Source organism: Trachemys scripta, chromosome 4, assembly GCF_013100865.1.
Source record: "Trachemys scripta elegans isolate TJP31775 chromosome 4, CAS_Tse_1.0, whole genome shotgun sequence".
NCBI lineage: Eukaryota > Metazoa > Chordata > Testudines > Emydidae > Trachemys > Trachemys scripta.
This window is the reverse complement of record NC_048301.1, coordinates 65,321,727-65,339,422: the sequence shown is the minus strand read 5'-3', so window position 1 is coordinate 65,339,422 and position 17,696 is coordinate 65,321,727. Positions and strand designations below refer to the sequence as shown.

General features: G+C 40.7%; 1 protein-coding gene across 7 annotated transcripts in view; it reads left to right on the top strand.

Annotated features, from left to right (window-relative positions):
* Positions 1-17,696, top strand: part of SIPA1L1 (signal induced proliferation associated 1 like 1) — a 378,635-nt gene that overhangs the window by 293,022 nt on the left and 67,917 nt on the right. For all 7 annotated transcript variants that reach the window (XR_004645561.1, XM_034769297.1, XM_034769296.1 and 4 more), the window contains 2 exons: positions 14,685-14,788; positions 16,580-16,737. Coding sequence is in view for 6 of the 7 variants with exons in the window: in XM_034769297.1 (XP_034625188.1) it covers positions 14,685-14,788; positions 16,580-16,737 (262 nt within the window). In the remaining variant the exon portion in view is untranslated. The remainder of the gene's footprint in view (positions 1-14,684; positions 14,789-16,579; positions 16,738-17,696) is intronic.

The window sequence follows — 17,696 nt, the reverse complement described above, 5'->3', positions numbered from 1 at the left end:
GTTTCTGTATCTTGATGGCTGGCTCATCAACGTCAGGTCTCCAGAACAGGTGCAGCGGAGCCTCGACTTGGTGCGTTCCACATGCTGCAACCTGGGCCTGTTGATAAACACAGAAAAGTCCACATTAGTGCCAGTCCAACACATAGAGTTCATTAGTACAGTTCTCAACTCCACGCAGGCCAGGGCCTTCCTTCCCAAGGACGCTTTCAGGCCTTGTCGAGCTTAATCTGCCTGATAAGGGACCACTTGCTCACTACAGCCCACATCTGCCTACACCTGATGGGTCTCTAGGCCACTTGCGTGCACGTGGTTCTCCACGCTCGGCTACGGCCTCTCCAAGTGTGGCTGGCCTCGGTCTATACCCCCAGCAGACACGCTCTGGACTGGGTGGTCAGAGTACCGGACCACATCATACTGTCCCTGCACTGGTGGTTGAACCCCAGGTCGGTGCTTCAAGGGGTCCCCTTCGTGACTCTGTCCCAGTCTCTAACCCTGGTCTCCATCGCTTCGGACCTGGGCAAGCTCCGCACACAGAGCTGCTGGCTATGGGATGACCTAGCCTTCCATATCAATGTGAGGGAGCTCAGGGTGGTCCACCTGGCCTGCCAGGATTTCTTGCCCCACCTGAGAGGCAAGGTGGTGCAGGTCCTGACAGACAATACAGCTGTGATGTATTACATCACCAGGCAGGGAGATGCCAGATTCTCGACCCTTTGCCAAGAGGCACTCAGTGTTTTGGACTTCCGTGTGCGGCATGCCAGTCATCTAGTTGTGGCCCACCTACCCAGCTCCAGGAACATCCTGGCAGATTGCCTCAGCAGGACTTTCTCGTCTTGCCACGAATGATCTCTCCATCCGGAGGTGGTCGACATAATCTTCCAAAGGTGAGGAATTCCTCAGGTAGACCTGTTCACTTCCAGACAGAACAGGAAGTGCCACGACTTCTGTTCCATCCAGCATCTGGACAGAGGTTCCTTTTTGGACACATTCTTCATCCCTTGTTTGGGGGCGCTCATGTATGCCTTTCCACCAGTGCTATTAATCCACAGGGTCCTGGTGAAAGTCCAGCAGGACAGAGCGAAAATTATCCTTGTGGCCCCCTCATGGCCCCGTCAACACTGTTTTGGCATGCTGTTGGACCTTTCAGCAGCTGCCCTTCTTCCCCAGCCTCTTCGGCCGGACCTGCTGTCACAGAACCATGGCACCATGTTGCATTCGAACGTGGTGGCGCTGGATCTGACGGCTGGGCTCCTGCGTGGCTGAGCACGGGAGAAAAGGTATGCTCAGCCTGTGTTCAACAGGTTTTGCTGGGCAGCAGAAAACCCTCAACCAGGGTGACCCACCTAGCAAAGTGGAAATGGTTTACATGCTGGACTTTGGAGCGGCACCTGCAAGTAGGGTGACCAGATTCGAGACATGAAATATCAGGACATTGGGGGCAGGGCACCGGCGGAGCAAAAAAAAAAAAAAAAAAAAAGCCGTGGCCCACTTCTCCCCCCTCCCTCCCAGTGCTTGCGCTGCCATACAGCTGGTTCACACAAGCCTGGGAGGGAGGGGGGAGGAGGAGGAATGCGGCGTGCTTGGGGAAGAGGCGGGGCCAGGGCGGGGATTTGGGGAGGGATCCAATGGGGCAGAGAGGGGGTGAAGTTGGAGGGGGGGCGTGAGCCCCCTCCGCGCCGGAGTGCAAAATATCGGGACAATTCGCGTCCCGACTGAACAAGTAAATATCGGGACAGTCCCAATAAAATCGGGACATCTGGTCACCCTACCTGCAGATGTCACTGCAGGATGGCTTGGACTGTTTGCTGCATCTCAAGCTTCAAGGGTTGTCCCTCTCTTCCATCAAAGTCCACCTGGCAGCCATCTCAGCATTGCATCCCATGCTCCAGGGCAGATCTCTCTTTGCCCATCCTATGACTGCAAGGTTTTTAAAGGGTCTGGAGCACCTCTATCTGCAAGTCTGGGACTTGAACTTCGTGCTGTCTAGGCTCATGGGATCCCCGTTTGAGCCTTTGGCTACCTGCTCCCTCCTGCTGCTCTCCTGGAAGGTTTCTTTCCTGGTTGCTATAACCTCGGCCCACAGGGTGTCTGAGATCAGGGCATTCACCTCGGATCCTCCCTGTACGGTCTTCTTCAAGGACAAGGTCCAGCCATGCCCGCACACAGTGTTTCTTCCCAAGGTCATTTCCCAGTTTCATACTGGCCAAGACACATACTTACCAGTCTTCTGTCCGAAGCCTCATGTGTCAGATGAGGAGCGCAGACTTCACACGTTGGACATCAGGAGAGTGCTGGCATTCTACATAGATAGAACCAACCCATTCTGCAAGTCGACAGTTGTTTGTGGCAGTGGCAGACAGTATGAAAGGTCGTCCAGTGTCTGCTCAGAGAATCTCGTCTTAGATCACGGCCTGCATTCGCTACTGCTATGACCTGGCAAAAGTGACCCCGCTGGCGATTGTGACAGCTCACTCGACTAGGGCACACGCATCATCGGCAGATTTCCTGGTGCAGGTGCTGATCCAGGAAATCTGTCTGGCTGCGACTTGGTCGTCTGCCCACACGTTCACATTGCATTATGTGCTGACCCAGCAAGCTCAAGACGATGCTGGATTTGGCAGAGCAGTGCTTCAAACTGCAAGACGGTAAACTCTGAACCCATCTCCGAGGATTCTGCTTGAGTCACCTACAGTGGAATAGAAATGTGCAAGCACTCGAAGAAGAAATAATGGTTACCTACCTTTTCGTAACTGTTCTTCGAGATATGTTGCTTGTGTTCATTCCATTACCCGTCCTCCTCCCCTCTGTCAGAGTTGTCAGTAAGAAGGAACTGAGAGGGCATAGGGCCGGCAGCGCCTGATATACCAGCACATGAGCATGGCACTCAAGGGGGTGCCACTGCCGGTCCTACGGATACCACTAAGGTAAGAATCTCCGATGACTGTGCACGTGGGCACATGCACACTTACCATGGAATGGACATGAGCAACACATTTTGAAGAACAAGAGTTACGGAAATGTGGGTAACCAGTTTTTTTTCCAACCATCCTATGAAGGCAAGCAGTCATCTTCAGAGACTTCACATGAAGAAGAGTGGACAGAGAATTCTGCAAAAAACACAGGAACAAGAGGATACTGTGCTGTCTCCCTGGAATGAACATATGAGATGAACCTGCAAATTGGACAGATTTATGAAGTCATCATCTGGCAAGTCTCCCCTGGAGATTGTACATATTGGAACCAATGGCACGGCGTCATATGGAACTACAAAGATCGTAGAAGGCTTCAGGAATCTTTGAAGGGAGCTGATGAAGAGAAAAGTCCAGGTGATTGTCTCAATGATTCTTCCAGTCCTACGAATGAGAAAATACAGATGATGAACTGTTGACTGCATAGCTGGATTTTGGTTTTGTGGAACATTGGGCCATATTTTAGTCGGAGAGTGGGCTGTATGAAGGGTACAGCCTGCATCACAAAGGTAGGGGAGCTAATCTTTTTGATTGGAGACTTGCTGGAGCAGCCAGGCGGACATTAAATTAGTAATGCAAGGGAACAGTGCTAAGGAGGGAAATGTACTTCACACTCAGTATGTCACAAACAAATTGAATTGATGTGACAAAGAATGTAAAGAGAGATTTTTCAGTTGCTTATATTCCAGTGCTAGGTGTCTGGGTAACAAGGAAGAGGAATTCTAAATTCTCACTGATGAGTAGAAATTGCTATAATTGATATTAGTGACACTTAGCAGGATGACTTGCATGATTGGAATGTTAAAATCACTGATTATATTCTGGGAAGTATAGAGTAAAAGAAGTTGGGGGTGGGAGATGGCACTCTAGAGTTAGATACAATTACCAGTTTTAGAATTACTGATAACTCAGAGCCACAGAATCTTGAATGCATATGGATCAGTTGTGAACTAACAAAGCCCAGGAGTTTTGGTCTTGGTTGTAGTCTGCTACAGACCACTGAATCAAACCAGAGAACAGGATGAGGTACTCCTTAAGCATGTATGTTAATGTATGGAAAGAAAAATGTTGGTGTAATGGGGAATCTCAGTCTGGGGAAAACATGCTGGAGATCTCATTCAGCCAGTAGTAAATTGTCATTAGAGTTTCTAAAAATTATATGTGATGACTTTTAATTCAAAAGGTGTTGCACCCACCACAAGGGAACTCTCTTTTGGACTTCATTTCTCAAAGCTATGGAAAATAAACAACAAATTGATTGGGAGAAAAAAATTAAACAGAAAAATTTGGACAAAAATTGAAAGTTCTTTAAGAAGAATTTTTAGTTGGCCAAAAAGCCACAATTCCGCAATCAAGACAGAGGACAATTCTGGCTAAAAGTCTATACTTTTTCAATGGTGATTCGAAGGAAGCAATTTGAAATAAAAAGCAACATATAATAAATGAAAAAGGGAAATAGATAACAATCAACATAAATTACAAATTATGATGTGTAGAAAATTAATAAGGGAAGCTAAGGACATCAAGGAAAACTCCATGGCTGGCTTGGCTAAGACAATAAGAGAGAGTTTTTAAGTGCACTAAGAACAAAAGAATTCCTGGTAATGGTATAAGCTCATTGCTAGATGAAGATGGTGAAATTATTAATAATGATGCCGAAAAGGCAAAAGTGTTCAATATATGTTTTTGTACTGTATTTGGAAAAAACAGGATGATGTGCTTGTATTACCTGAAGATGATGATATACTTCAGTCCATTAGTAACTAAGGGTAGTGTTAAACACCACCTACTAGGGATACATATTTTTAAATGAGCAGGCTCGAATAACTTTCACCAGAGTCCTAAAAGAGTTGGCCACTGAGATCTCTGGCCCACTAATGTTAATTTTTAATAAACCATGGAATACTGGGGAAGTTTCAGAAGACTGGAAAAGAGATAATGTGCCACTATTTAAAAAGGGCAAGTGGAATGATCCAGGTAACTGTGCTGGTTAGCCTGACATCAATCCTGGGCAAAATAATGGAAAAGGTGGTATAGGATTTAGTTGATAAAGAATTAAAGGCTAGAAATATAATTAATAGAAGTCAACAGGGTTTTATGGAAAATAGGTCCTGTCAAACAAACCTGATTTCATTCTTTGATGAGATTACAAGTTAGGTTGTTAGAGGTAACATAGATGTAATAGACTTAGACATTTATAAGGTATTTGACTTAGTACTCTGTGACATTCTGATTAAAACATTAGTGCTATACAATATTAATAAAGCACATGTAAATTGGATTATGACCTGGCTAACTGACCGATCTCAAAAGTAGATTTCAGTGAGGAATCATCATTAAATGGTGGTATTTCTAGTGGGGTTTTGCAGGGATCACTACTATGCCCAACAAAATTCATCAATGTTTTCAATGATCTAGAAATAAATATAAAATCATTGCTGATAACATTGCCAGATGGCACATAGAATGGCGGAGTGGTAAGTAATTATCACAAGGCAATCATACAGAACAGTCTGAACTGCTTGGTAAACTGAGTCCATTTTAATACAGCCAAATGTTGTACATCTAGAAACAAATAATGTAGGCCGTACCTACTAAATGGGGGATTCTATTAGGGAAAGAAATAAGTTAAAAAGGATTTCGGGTCAGTAGTGGGCAAGTATCTCCACATGAACTTCCTGTGCAGTGCAGTGGCAAAAAGGGCTAACACGATCCTTGGATGTATAAATAGGGATGTAGGAGTAGGGAGATGATTTTACCTGTATGTGCAACATTGGGGAGACCAGTACTGAATACTGCATATAGTTCTGGTATCCATATTTTGAAAGGGATATTGAAAAACTGGCTATGGTGCAGAAAAGACCCACAAAAATTATACAAAGGCTTGAGAAAATGCCTTGAAGAAGCTCAGTCTGTTTAGTTTATCAGAAAGAAGATTGAGAGGTGACTTGAATAGTGTAAAGTACCTTCACAGACAGAGAATACAGATTACTAAAGGGCTCTTTAATATAGCAGAGAAAGACATAGCAAGAACCAATGGCTGGAAGCTGATGCCAGAGAATTTCAAATTAGAAATTAGACCCACATTTTTAACTGTGAGACTGATTAACCATTGGAACAAACTACCAAGGTAAATGGTGGATTCTTCTTCTCTTGAAGTCTTCAGATCAAGGCTTGGTGTCTTTCTGGAAGATATGTTTTAGTCAAATACAAGTCATTGGGCTCAATACAGGGGGAAGTAGATGAAATTGTAATGGCTTATGATATATAGGAGGTCAGACTAGATTATTTAATGGTCCTTCTGACCTTAAACTCTATAATTTTATAAACACCTCTCTTCCAGAGAGCACAAATCTGGTAGACCTGGTAGAAAGAGGCTGAAATCATCTCTACCTGTCTTTTCAAATGGTAGTTCATGACCCAAAATAGGTCCCTCTGACACACACACACACACACACACACACACACACACACACACACACACACACACACACACACACACACACACCTTGCCAAGCAATGGTGCCATCTCAAGTGGATACCGATGGCCTTGATACCCATGACTCTCGTGCCAGCAACCTTGATGCAGCTGTTTTTGCTACTGACCTTCTTGGCACTGAAGCTGTTTTTGAATAACTTAACCTAACCATGACTATTCATCCTGAATCACCACTAATGTCTTTGATGGTGAGAATGCCATATACAGTGCCAACCAGTAATAATATTATAGTGCCGAGTACTTCATAAATACTAGTACCATAGCGTAAGCCTATACTTTATCTTCCCCTGTTCAAGTACCCTGTCTTCAAAGACCGACATTATTTTCCTCAGCTTCTGAGCAGAGAGAGAAACATCCCCTACCCACTCACTGTGGTTCTGTTCCAATGACTCCTACTTTTCATAGAAGTATAGAGCCCATTATTACACTCAGAGACCTTCAGGATGTAAGGAAAAGCATTCTCCATGGTACCTACCGTTTGGCCCGAATCCTTATCAGGCTCAATCCTGGCCTACTGAGCCCCTTTGGGGCATGCGACAATCAAGAGAACCAGCTTCTACTTCCAAGGCTAGGTCTACCTCCTCTATGAAATCTTGTACGGTGATGCAAGAGGCACAGGTCACTCACACTTTGCAGCTGCAGGAGCATGAAATGATAATCACCACCAAAGACATTAGTGGTGACTCAGGTTAAGTAGTCATGGTTAGGTTAGATTATTCAAAAATAGCTTCAGTGCCAAGAAGGTCAGTAGCTAGTGAAACATCTTTTGGTAGACATCAGTGTCTGTGGTGCCTACCTCCAGAAAGGCACTGTCAAGTACCTTCATCTGGCTTTGAGTGCTTTTATACGCATCTGGTCCCAAGATTCTTATGGATCCATGATTGTAACCGCTGTACCTGAGAGAACCTGACAGCTAGAACCACCAAAAACACTACCACAAGACAAGAACCCAAAAAGATTAGATTTATTCAGAAGAAAAATCTACTTCTCTGCAAGTTTGGAAATACATATTACTAATTTATCAGACGCTGTTATCTAAATAAGATTATTTAAATGAAGACAGTTTCAAATGTGATGCATAAGATAGCAAGGAGGAACTGAGAACTATTGTCTCCAAGAGTCAGCTACTGGCCAACACTTCTCTCCAGGTGATGTTTCATGCCTTGGACATAGTATCGAGATCTACGGCACGTCCATCAGCATGCAAAGGACTTCATATGTCTTTAGGTATTGCCAAAGACTGCAGTCATAGACAACTATTGAGGATCCTCCATTTGACAGCTCTGACCTCTTAAACACCAAAACATATGAAGCCTGGCACTAGCTAAAACACTCATGAGCAACTTAGATGTCTTTGGGAGTCTGCACACTGGCACTCAGGAGAAAACAAGCTATGCCTCTGTCTTACTCCAGCAGAGCCCCCCTATTCTTCCCCCCCACACAGTATAGTCAGTAGAGACCCTCAGAAGCACCAAGAAAGAGACAGAGGTTCCAACAAAGGAGACACTACTCTTTCTTCATCTGCCACTCACCCATTATCCAGAGCAAGACAACAAATTTGATGCCTTGCTTATAAGTCACTTGGAGCATATAGAGGATTGGTACTTTTCCTCCTCTTCTTATTGACAATTGCCTGTTTTGTTTTCAGGAGGCCTGGAACCACATTGCCTCAGACCACTGGGTCTTAGATATCAATAAAGTGTGGTATTCCATACTTTTTCAGAGCCTTCCTACCCCCTTCCTTCTTCCCCATCCTTCTTCAGGGCCCCTTCTCATGAGAGACTATTACAGCAAGAAGTGAACTCACTTGTAAATCTCAGAGCAATAGAAGAAGGGCCTCTAGAATTCAGGGGAATGGGTTTTACTCACATTATTTTCTAATCTCATAGAAGGGGGACTGACACCCAATCCTGGGCTTGGGACAATTCAATGCCTTCATCTGCCGTTTCAAATTCAGGATGGTAATCCAAGCTTCTACAATCCTGTTCGTAGATCCTTAGGACAGATTAATGGCTCTTGATGTACAGGACTTGTATTTTCACATAACGATTCACCTGGCACACCAAAAATACATGAGATTACAAGTTGGAAGCTCCTAATATTGGGCCAGATTTCTGCCCTTTGCTTTATCAACAGCACCAAGAACCTTCACCAACTGCTTGGCAGTAGTGACTGCTCTGATGAAGCAAGGGATCCACGTATACTCTTACCTCAACAATTGGCTCATCTGGGAAACCTCCCACAACAGGTGATTGACTCTATTCACCAAATCCTACAGCTCTTCAACAGTTTGGACCTCAGACTCAACAACCCAGAGAATAGAGTTCAGAGTACTGGATTCTGCAACAGCAAACACTAGTCTGCCTCAGGACAGATTCAAAACCGTAGTGGATCTCATCACCCAGCTGCATGTTCACCCTCAAATATCAGTAATAGTCTGTCTCTCACTCCTCAGACTTCCTGATATATATCACACAGCATGTCAGACGTCACCTATGCTGCATGCAAGGATGATTGAAATCTGTATATCTACCCAACAGATATCACATAGACATGAGGGTGCAGGTCCACTGAGAAGTTCTCTTAGTGTTAAATTGGATCCTCTTCAGGTATGCAAAGGAGTACCTTTTTCTTTTTTTTTTTTTATCTCTATCCACCAAACTGCTGTTGACAGATGCTCCCCTTGAATGGGGAGCTCACCTGGACCATCTTCAGACTCAAGGCCTCTCAACTCCCAGAAAGATTCATCTTCCTATAAATGTATTAGAGCTTAGAGCTTGTCTATCCTGTATAGCATTTCTTCCATGCTACGAAGACTGACAGTCCAGATCATGATAGACAATGCTGTAGCAGTATTATGTCAACAGAGGGAGGAGCACAATTGTCTCCTCTTACCAAAAAGCTGTTTGACTTTGGTACTGGTGTATTTGCCACCAAATCACCCCAGTGGCTCTGCATCTGCCAGGCTTCTGGAATGTCTTAGCAGGCACTTCTCAAGTGACCATGATGGACTGTCAAAGATCCTACAGAATATCTTCCACAGAAACAGTCATCCAACCATAGAGCTATTGGCAAGAGATGACCCCCTCCCCGCCCCCCAAAAATCATCAGACCATATATTCTGCTTGATGAGCGGTGAATCTGAGTTGGATCCAAGTTCTCTGTCAGATGCTTTCCTCATCTTGTTGATTTCAGGGATAATGTATGCCTATCTGATGATCCTGCTAAAATGGAGTATCCTAAGGAAACTGAGACAGAACTCTGCAGTAATGATCATGTTAGCACTAGCCTGGCCCAGACAGTTCTGGTATTGTCGCCTAATAATCCTGTTGTCAGCCTCTGATAACACTACCTGACTTACCTGAAATGATCTTCCAGGATGAAGGAAAGATCCTACACCTGTTCCCGGAATCATTGCATTTGACAGTTAACTACCATTGAGAGTAGCTGCTCTGCTGAGATGCAGAACATATTAGTGCACAACAGAAGCACTCTATAGAGTGACACATGCTGACAAGTGGAAAAGATTCTCTATATGGGCAGAACAACATCATTTTATCTTATTTAAAGACTGCTATTCCTTTTGTCTTGGACAGCACAGCCTCCCTAGTCAAGGCATCAAAATCTGACACCAGCTTTGACAGAGCTGTCCCACAGTCCTTATTTAAGTAGACTCCAAGCATTCACTTCCTGTCAGTCAGATCACTGCGTTTGAGTCACCAGAAGTGGTATATAGATGGACAGTCACTCAAAGAAAGAATCATTACTTACCCTACTGTAATTGTGATTCTTTGAGATGTTATCCATATGTATTCCACAACCCACCCCCCTTCCTCCTATTAGAATCCTGCAACACCTGAATTTTGTATTCATAAAGGAAATGAAGGACATTTGGACCCGCTCTGCCCTTTATGTCCTCAGGAAGGGGGTGCCAGGGCATCTATGGTGCAGGGCCAGCCCCAGTGGACACAACTGGCCAAAAGAATTTAATCTTGATCACATGGGGCACATACATACCTGAAGGAGAATAATATAGACAATGCATCTTGACGAACCAGTTTTCTGTGATAGTCCTGTTACGAAAGGCCCTTGTAAAAAAAAATAGACATTGTGGTGATGGTGATGATTTTGGCTTATGAGACTGCAGCAGCCCTGCTACGTAGAGGTCTACAACTGTGAAAACTATCTTCAGCTTTTTGCAGCTGTTGGTTTTTCAAAAGCTAGAGACCACCCTTAAGAACAGTTGTTTTGGAATCAATATTTAGGAAACTGTTTCCTGGCTGGAAATTCTGCACCAAGTCACCACATGGGAAACTTAGAGTTGATTTTGAAGCTGCTCTTACAACAAGCCCTGTCTGATCATTAGCTCACAAGGAAGACCAGTGCTGTGGTGTAGGTTTCTTCCTTAGCCCTTTATCCCTTTGGCAGCATTTCACAAGCAACAAAAAACAGATGCATGATCCAAGACAGGATATAAGGCATTCCCGGCACAAAGGAAAGCTGATTTTAGATATTGTATGAAAATGCAACAAGATTAGATTATATTTGATGTCAAAAAGGAAAATTAAAGCTAAGAATTATTTTGAGAAATGTTAAGATTAGTTCCTCAGTGTTTGCTCTTACAAGTGATCATTGCAGTTCGTGTTCTCTATAACATAATAAATGAAAAGTGTTCATGACAGATATGTAGAACTCCTTCAGTTTTAAACATTGTGTCCTTTCAACTGAATACTTATTTCATATACACTGGGGCAATGATCTCCATTCATCTTAGCAATGAACTTCAGCCAGTTCAATTGCTGGAAAGGAACAACATCTATTTGTTTTGTTTGGGGAAGGGGAAATAGCCTAACTCCTGGTAGTCAGCAGGCTTTGGATAGAAAATAAGGTTTGGAAATTACATGTATCCTAGGATTACAGCGAATTATGATGATAATTTAAAATAAGCAAAAAGCAAGGAAACGTCTCAAATGACTTCTGTTGATGTTACATTGTCTTTAAATATTATGACCTGTTGTGTTTAAGTATAAATGTTTCATTTCTGTCTGGGATGATGTATATTCATTTATGAATATTTAAAAAGGGTAACAAGATGACCTGGGTAACTTTAGGACTGTCAGCTTGACAATCCAAAATAATGGAACTGAATATATTGGTTTTGATTAGTAAAGAAGTAAAGGCCAATCAACATGGATTTACGGAAAGTAGATCTTCTTCAACCACCCTCATTTTTTTGAGATTTTGTTTAGTTGATAAAATAATAGTTAATAGTATTGGTGTAATATACTTTGACTTATATAAGGCATTTGACTTGATACTACACAGCATTTTGATTAAGAAACTAGAATCCTGCAAAATCAATATAACCACACATTACATAGATAAAACTGACTGACAGGTCTCAAAATGTAATTGTAAACGGAATCATCAAGGGGGTGTGTTTCTGGTGGGATCCTTCTGGGATCAGTTTTTGGCCCAGTGCTATTTAACATTTTTATCAATGACCTGGAAGAAAACATAAAACAATTAATGATAAGTTTGTAGATGATACAAAGATTGGGGGAGTGATAAATAATAACAATCTGGATCACTTGGTAAGCTGGACATGAGCGAACCATTTGCATTTTAATAAGGCCAAATGTAAAATCATCCATCTAGGAAGAATGAATGCAGGCCATACTTACAGAATGGGGGACTTTATCCTGGAAAACAGAGACTCTGAAAAAGACTTGGGGGTCATGGTGGATAATCATCCAAGCATGAGCTCCCAATGTGATGCTGTGGCCAGAAAGACAAATGTGATCCTTGAATATATATACAGGGGAATCTTGCATAGGAGTAGGGAGGTTATATATACTCCCCTGTATTTGGCACTGGTATGACTGCTTCTGAAATACCAGTGTCCAGTTCTGGTGTCACCAGTTCAAGAAGGATATTGGTAAGTTTGGGAATACTTCAGAAAAGAGCCACGAGAATGCTTAAGGTGTTGGAAAACAAGCCTTATAAAGAAAGACTCAATAAACTCATTCTATTTAGCTTATCAAAGAAAAGTTAAGGGGTGACTTGGTCACAATGTGTAAGTATCTACATGGGGAACAGAAATTTGATAATAGAGGGCTTTTCAGTCTAGCAGCCAAAAGTATAACAAAATCCAGTGACTGGAAGTTGAAGCTAGACAAATGCAGTCTAGAAATATGGTGCACATTTTTAACAGGGTAATTTACCACTGGAACACCTTATCAAGGGTTGTGGTGAATTCTCCATCATTGGCAGTTTTAAAATCAAGATTGGATGTTTATCTAAAAGATATACTCCGATTCAAACAGGAGTCAATTTGGGGAAGTCCTGTGACCTATGTTATAGAAGAAGTCAGACTAGTTGATCACAATGGCCCCTTCTGGCTTTACAATCTATGAACCTGTGAAAACCATCCTGATCCCCACTCATAGCTTTTTGTTGGAATTACACTTACTTCTTCTGAAGTCAACAGCCTGTCACTGTCTTACAAATGGCTGGTTTTGTTCTTTGGTGAAAGCATTCTGGACTATCAGGAGAGAAGAAATGTGAGTGAGGACAAAAAAGGGAATTCTCTATATGAGTTTAAGGATATGTTCACTAGAGCAGTGCCAATAATAGATTTTACTGGTTCACTGGCAATTCTGAAAAAAAATAATCCTGTTAAACTTATAGACTTTTGGAAATGAGTTCCACAAATTAATTACATGTTATATAAAATATATTTCCTTTTTTCAGTTTGAAATATGTTGGCTTTTAATGGAATGTTATCTTGTTTTTACTGAGAGAGAAGAAATTGGAAGTGTCCAGTTTACCTGTTCTTGACCAATCAATATTTGCACACTTCAATCCTATTCCATTTTATTTTTCTCTTTTCTAAACTACACAGTCCCACCTGTACTAATCTCTCTCCATACAAAGGTCTATCTTTCTGTTTCTAATCATTTTTGTCAACTTTCACTTCATCCTTTCTATATTTGCTATACCTCTTTTGAGGTAAGATGGCCAAAACTGAACACAGTATTCCAGGAGGGAGAATACCTTTGGTTAATACAACGACAGTATAATATTTTCATGATTATTTTCCCTCTTATTCCTTAAGCATGCTAACATGTTGTTTGCTTTTTTGATGGCCACTCTCCATTGAACAGGGGTTTTCGATGAGCTTTTTTTCTGATTGGTTACAGTTAATTTAGAAGCTTGCATTATACAGTGATATTTTAAATGATCTCTTTCAATTCCTTTACTTCATATGCTTTATGTTGAATATGTCAACACTGAGTTTCATCTGCCATCGTGCTATCCATTCACCGTGCTTTAAATCCCTTTGAAGTATAACTCTGTTTAGGTTTGATTGACCTAAAAGATTTTGTCATCTTCATGTTTCGCCATCTCAGTCTTTCCCCAAGATCATTTAATGAACATGTTAAACAACATTTGTTCGTATAAGAAACACCCCAATGTTCACCTTTTTGCCATGTTGAAACTGGGTCATTTATTCATACTACTTTGCTCTGTCTGTTAGACACTTTCTATTCTGACAGTATTTTCTCACTCACCACATGGCTATCTACCTGCCTTAATAGCTTCTTGTAAGGGACTTTCAAAGGTTTTTTGAAATACTTTTAGTAAGATGGAGTATGTAGATCAGGACATTAAACTAGAAGCCACTTAACATCCAGAGAGCACCAAGTGATCCATGCAAGACCTATGTTGGTCCATAAGGTAAAGCTATCAGGCATTTTTATGACTATATTCGGCAACACTAAATAATGTTCTGTACCATTAGAAAGCTATTTACTATATTACATATTACATTAATATATATTTCATAAGTATATATGTGATACTCTTAAAGAGTTCCCTGTGGTATTTCCTACAATGCTGGTGCTCAATTAGATTAAGTTCAGGATGTTCAGGATTCTTAATAATTTCATAATTTCCTTACTACTTACAAGTTTTTTCTAACATCTTGTATTAAAATAGCATTGCAAAATTATATTTGCCTGCTGGGTGAACAGGTGAGTAAATTATGGTTAGTTTTTCATTGTTAATGTCATTGGTATTAAAGTGAAGATGAACGATGAATGGGTTTTGTGCTTGGGCTAGTAGGTTTTCATAACAATGTGGCAATCCTGTTTTAAAGTATTTTTAAGGCCTTAATAGTGTTGTTTTTTCACTTTATTAATTTCTAATTGCAGCTGATTCAACAGGAACTCACTCTCTCTATACAACTTACAAGGACTATGAAATCATGTTTCATGTTTCCACCATGCTGCCATACACTCCTAACAACAAGCAACAGGTAGGATGGACTTTGACAATTTAGAATTCCTCTGTCCTCCACCTCATAAAGTAGTTGTACTGTTAAATGATAACGGAATATTACACCTATAGCAGTGGCAGAAAGCACTTAACTTTGTTGAAGTATTGAATCCAGAGTGATCTAAAAGAAAGTGAATAAACAGGAAAATATTTAGGTCAACGGTCAGCTGAGCAGCTTTGTGAATAATCTCGTACTTAAAATAGTAAATAACTGCAGTGGTATTTGACAACCACTATATGCAGCCTGTTAAAAAGTACTCTGCAGTGTCTAAACAACACAAAAATATAAGATATTGGATTACATATGTATCAGGAATAAAACTGGCTAATTCAGTCACAGGATGCTCCGCAAACGGGTTGAATTTTTATAGCATGTTAGGGGGAGGTGGGGGGGTCAAAAAGAAAAAGCTTGTGAACCCCTGGATATAGAGTCCATAGGTGTACCCAAGGGTGTTGATCTATACAGGAAATAATCTGAGTTCCCAGTCACAGGATACTTTTTTTGTCCTCTTAACCATCTGATCACATTTTAGCAGTGATACAAGATCTTATAAGCTAAACAGAGATGGGCTGGTTCAGTACTCTTAAAGGACAAAAATATATATAGGTGTTTGCAGAAAGCTATTTTGGTCATGCAATAGTTGGCATTTTCTCCTCAAAGACCGAATTAAATCAGTGCCTGTCATGGTAGTTGCGGAGGTGGGAAAGAGGAGACATGTTGTACTCTTTGAGGTTCTGTCCTTTGGTTGAAACATAAAATCAAGGTCTTATAGTCATTAAAGCACCCTTGATGTCTTTTATAAGAGCAGAGATGTCAACTCAAGTATCCTGGCCAATTTCAAACTCAGATAATCACATTCTACCTACATAAATTCCCCTTACCTATACATTTCAATTGAATACATTTAATCATCTCTTCCTTTCCGAAAGCATCCTGTATACTGTGAAACAACTTCTTTTCAGTCCAGAAGTGGCTAGGAAATTGGTGTATTAATTTTACAAACAAAACCTGAAACCTTTTATATTATTACAAGATCACAGTTAAAATGAGCTTTTGTTTACTTTTGTCTGCTCACCAGCATTTTTGTTCTCATCATATTATGCCCAGTTTGAGTGTTTATTGCAGAATTATATTAGGATCTTGTGTTCTTTTGTGTGTTATAAAAAGTTTTTGTTGCTGTTGTTTTTGCAGAAAAAAAATATTTTTAGGCTGTAGTGTTGGGTTTAAAAAGAAAAACATCTTTGAAAAATACGTTAATGTACACTGTCAACCAGTTTAAACAAGAAATATTAACCTACCTCAAATTTGTAATAATTATATATTGAGTGTTTTTCAACTTCTAAATATTGCCAGCTCATAATGTTAGAATTCATACACCCAAAAAGTAGACAAACTAAACCATAACATGACTAGCATTACAATTTATTTGATTTTAGAATCACTTAAAATCTTCCCCATACATAGTCCTTTCATTGTGTTTAAAATAGAATTAAAACTGTTGTTATGGAAACAGAAAATGCAGGATGCTAGCATTTGTCTAATATGTCAGACGTTGGCAAGTTTCTCATTTAAGTCCTCAGATATTCTGTGTATTAATGTCTGCATTGACTTGTAGAATAAAACGATGGCAATGGCTGTGTGGCTTACACAAAAATATCCCATAATTAGTAATAACATTTAAAAATATAATTGCAGGAGAAATGAAAAAATTATGAAAAGATTGGTGCTCTGAGATTCCCATTGTCGTCATCTTTTTAATTTTTTTTTTAGCTCCTGAGAAAACGGCATATTGGAAACGATATTGTGACGATTGTTTTCCAGGAAACTGGAGCACAGCCATTCAGCCCAAAGAACATTCGTTCTCACTTCCAGCATGTATTTGTCATTGTAAGAGTGCACAACCCCTGCACTGACAACATCTGTTACAGGTAGATATTACCAGGTTAACAGCAAAAAGGAAATATTGACATATGCTGAGGTTTAGCACGTTTTTGTATTCTTAAATGGAACACACTTTATTGCTTCCTTTAAGGAAACAGTATTCCGGATGTTGAAAGTTAGAGAACATTATTAACATCATAAACTAAAATGGGTACAGGTGGGCACATTGACATTTTCAGGAAACAAGCTGCTAAAAATAGTGCCTACATGGGTGCATTTGAACGTGTAAAATAAGGATTTCTTTCATTACTGATTAGATACTGAGTTCTGGGATCCTTACATTTTTAAACATAGGGTTTAAAAACTGTGGTGCAGTTTTGAAATTAGGCTGTTACCCTTTTGAAAAATGTCTGAGGCTTCCAGATTAATTGAATTAGCACTGTATCAATCAATGTTTAATGTATTTGTGCTCATTACATTGAAAGTGGATTTTATGCTAAATTTTCTAAGATTAGGTAACTAATTTATATGTAGAAAGAAAACTTTTGGTATCATTTGATGGTATTCTTAATATTTGTAGTCTAGTAAAAATACAGATTTTTGTTGAGAACTCATAATGGGTTTGTTGCTTTTTGTGGAGAAGACTCAGGAATCTGAGTTCATGCTGCCACTTCAGTGAAGCCATTGAAGAAGGGTGGCCAGATCTGCAGAAAGAAGAAACTGAGAGTTACATTTTCTGTATGAAACCGTATTTTTATTACACAATTGGCTTCTGTACAGAAATGTTGTTTGCAGCTTGGTTTCAGTGATACCTCTACATAGATACAGGTGTCTTCCCATGCATAGTAACTTGCAGGATCAGGACCTTTATGTGTTTCATGTACCTTCCATGGGCTTAAAATCCTTCATTGATGAGTTTTCCAGTACAAATGCTTGATCCACATTTATGCAATTCACTTCTGAAAAGTTTTTATAGGAAACCTCTCAGAGTAAGTTTGACTTTTTC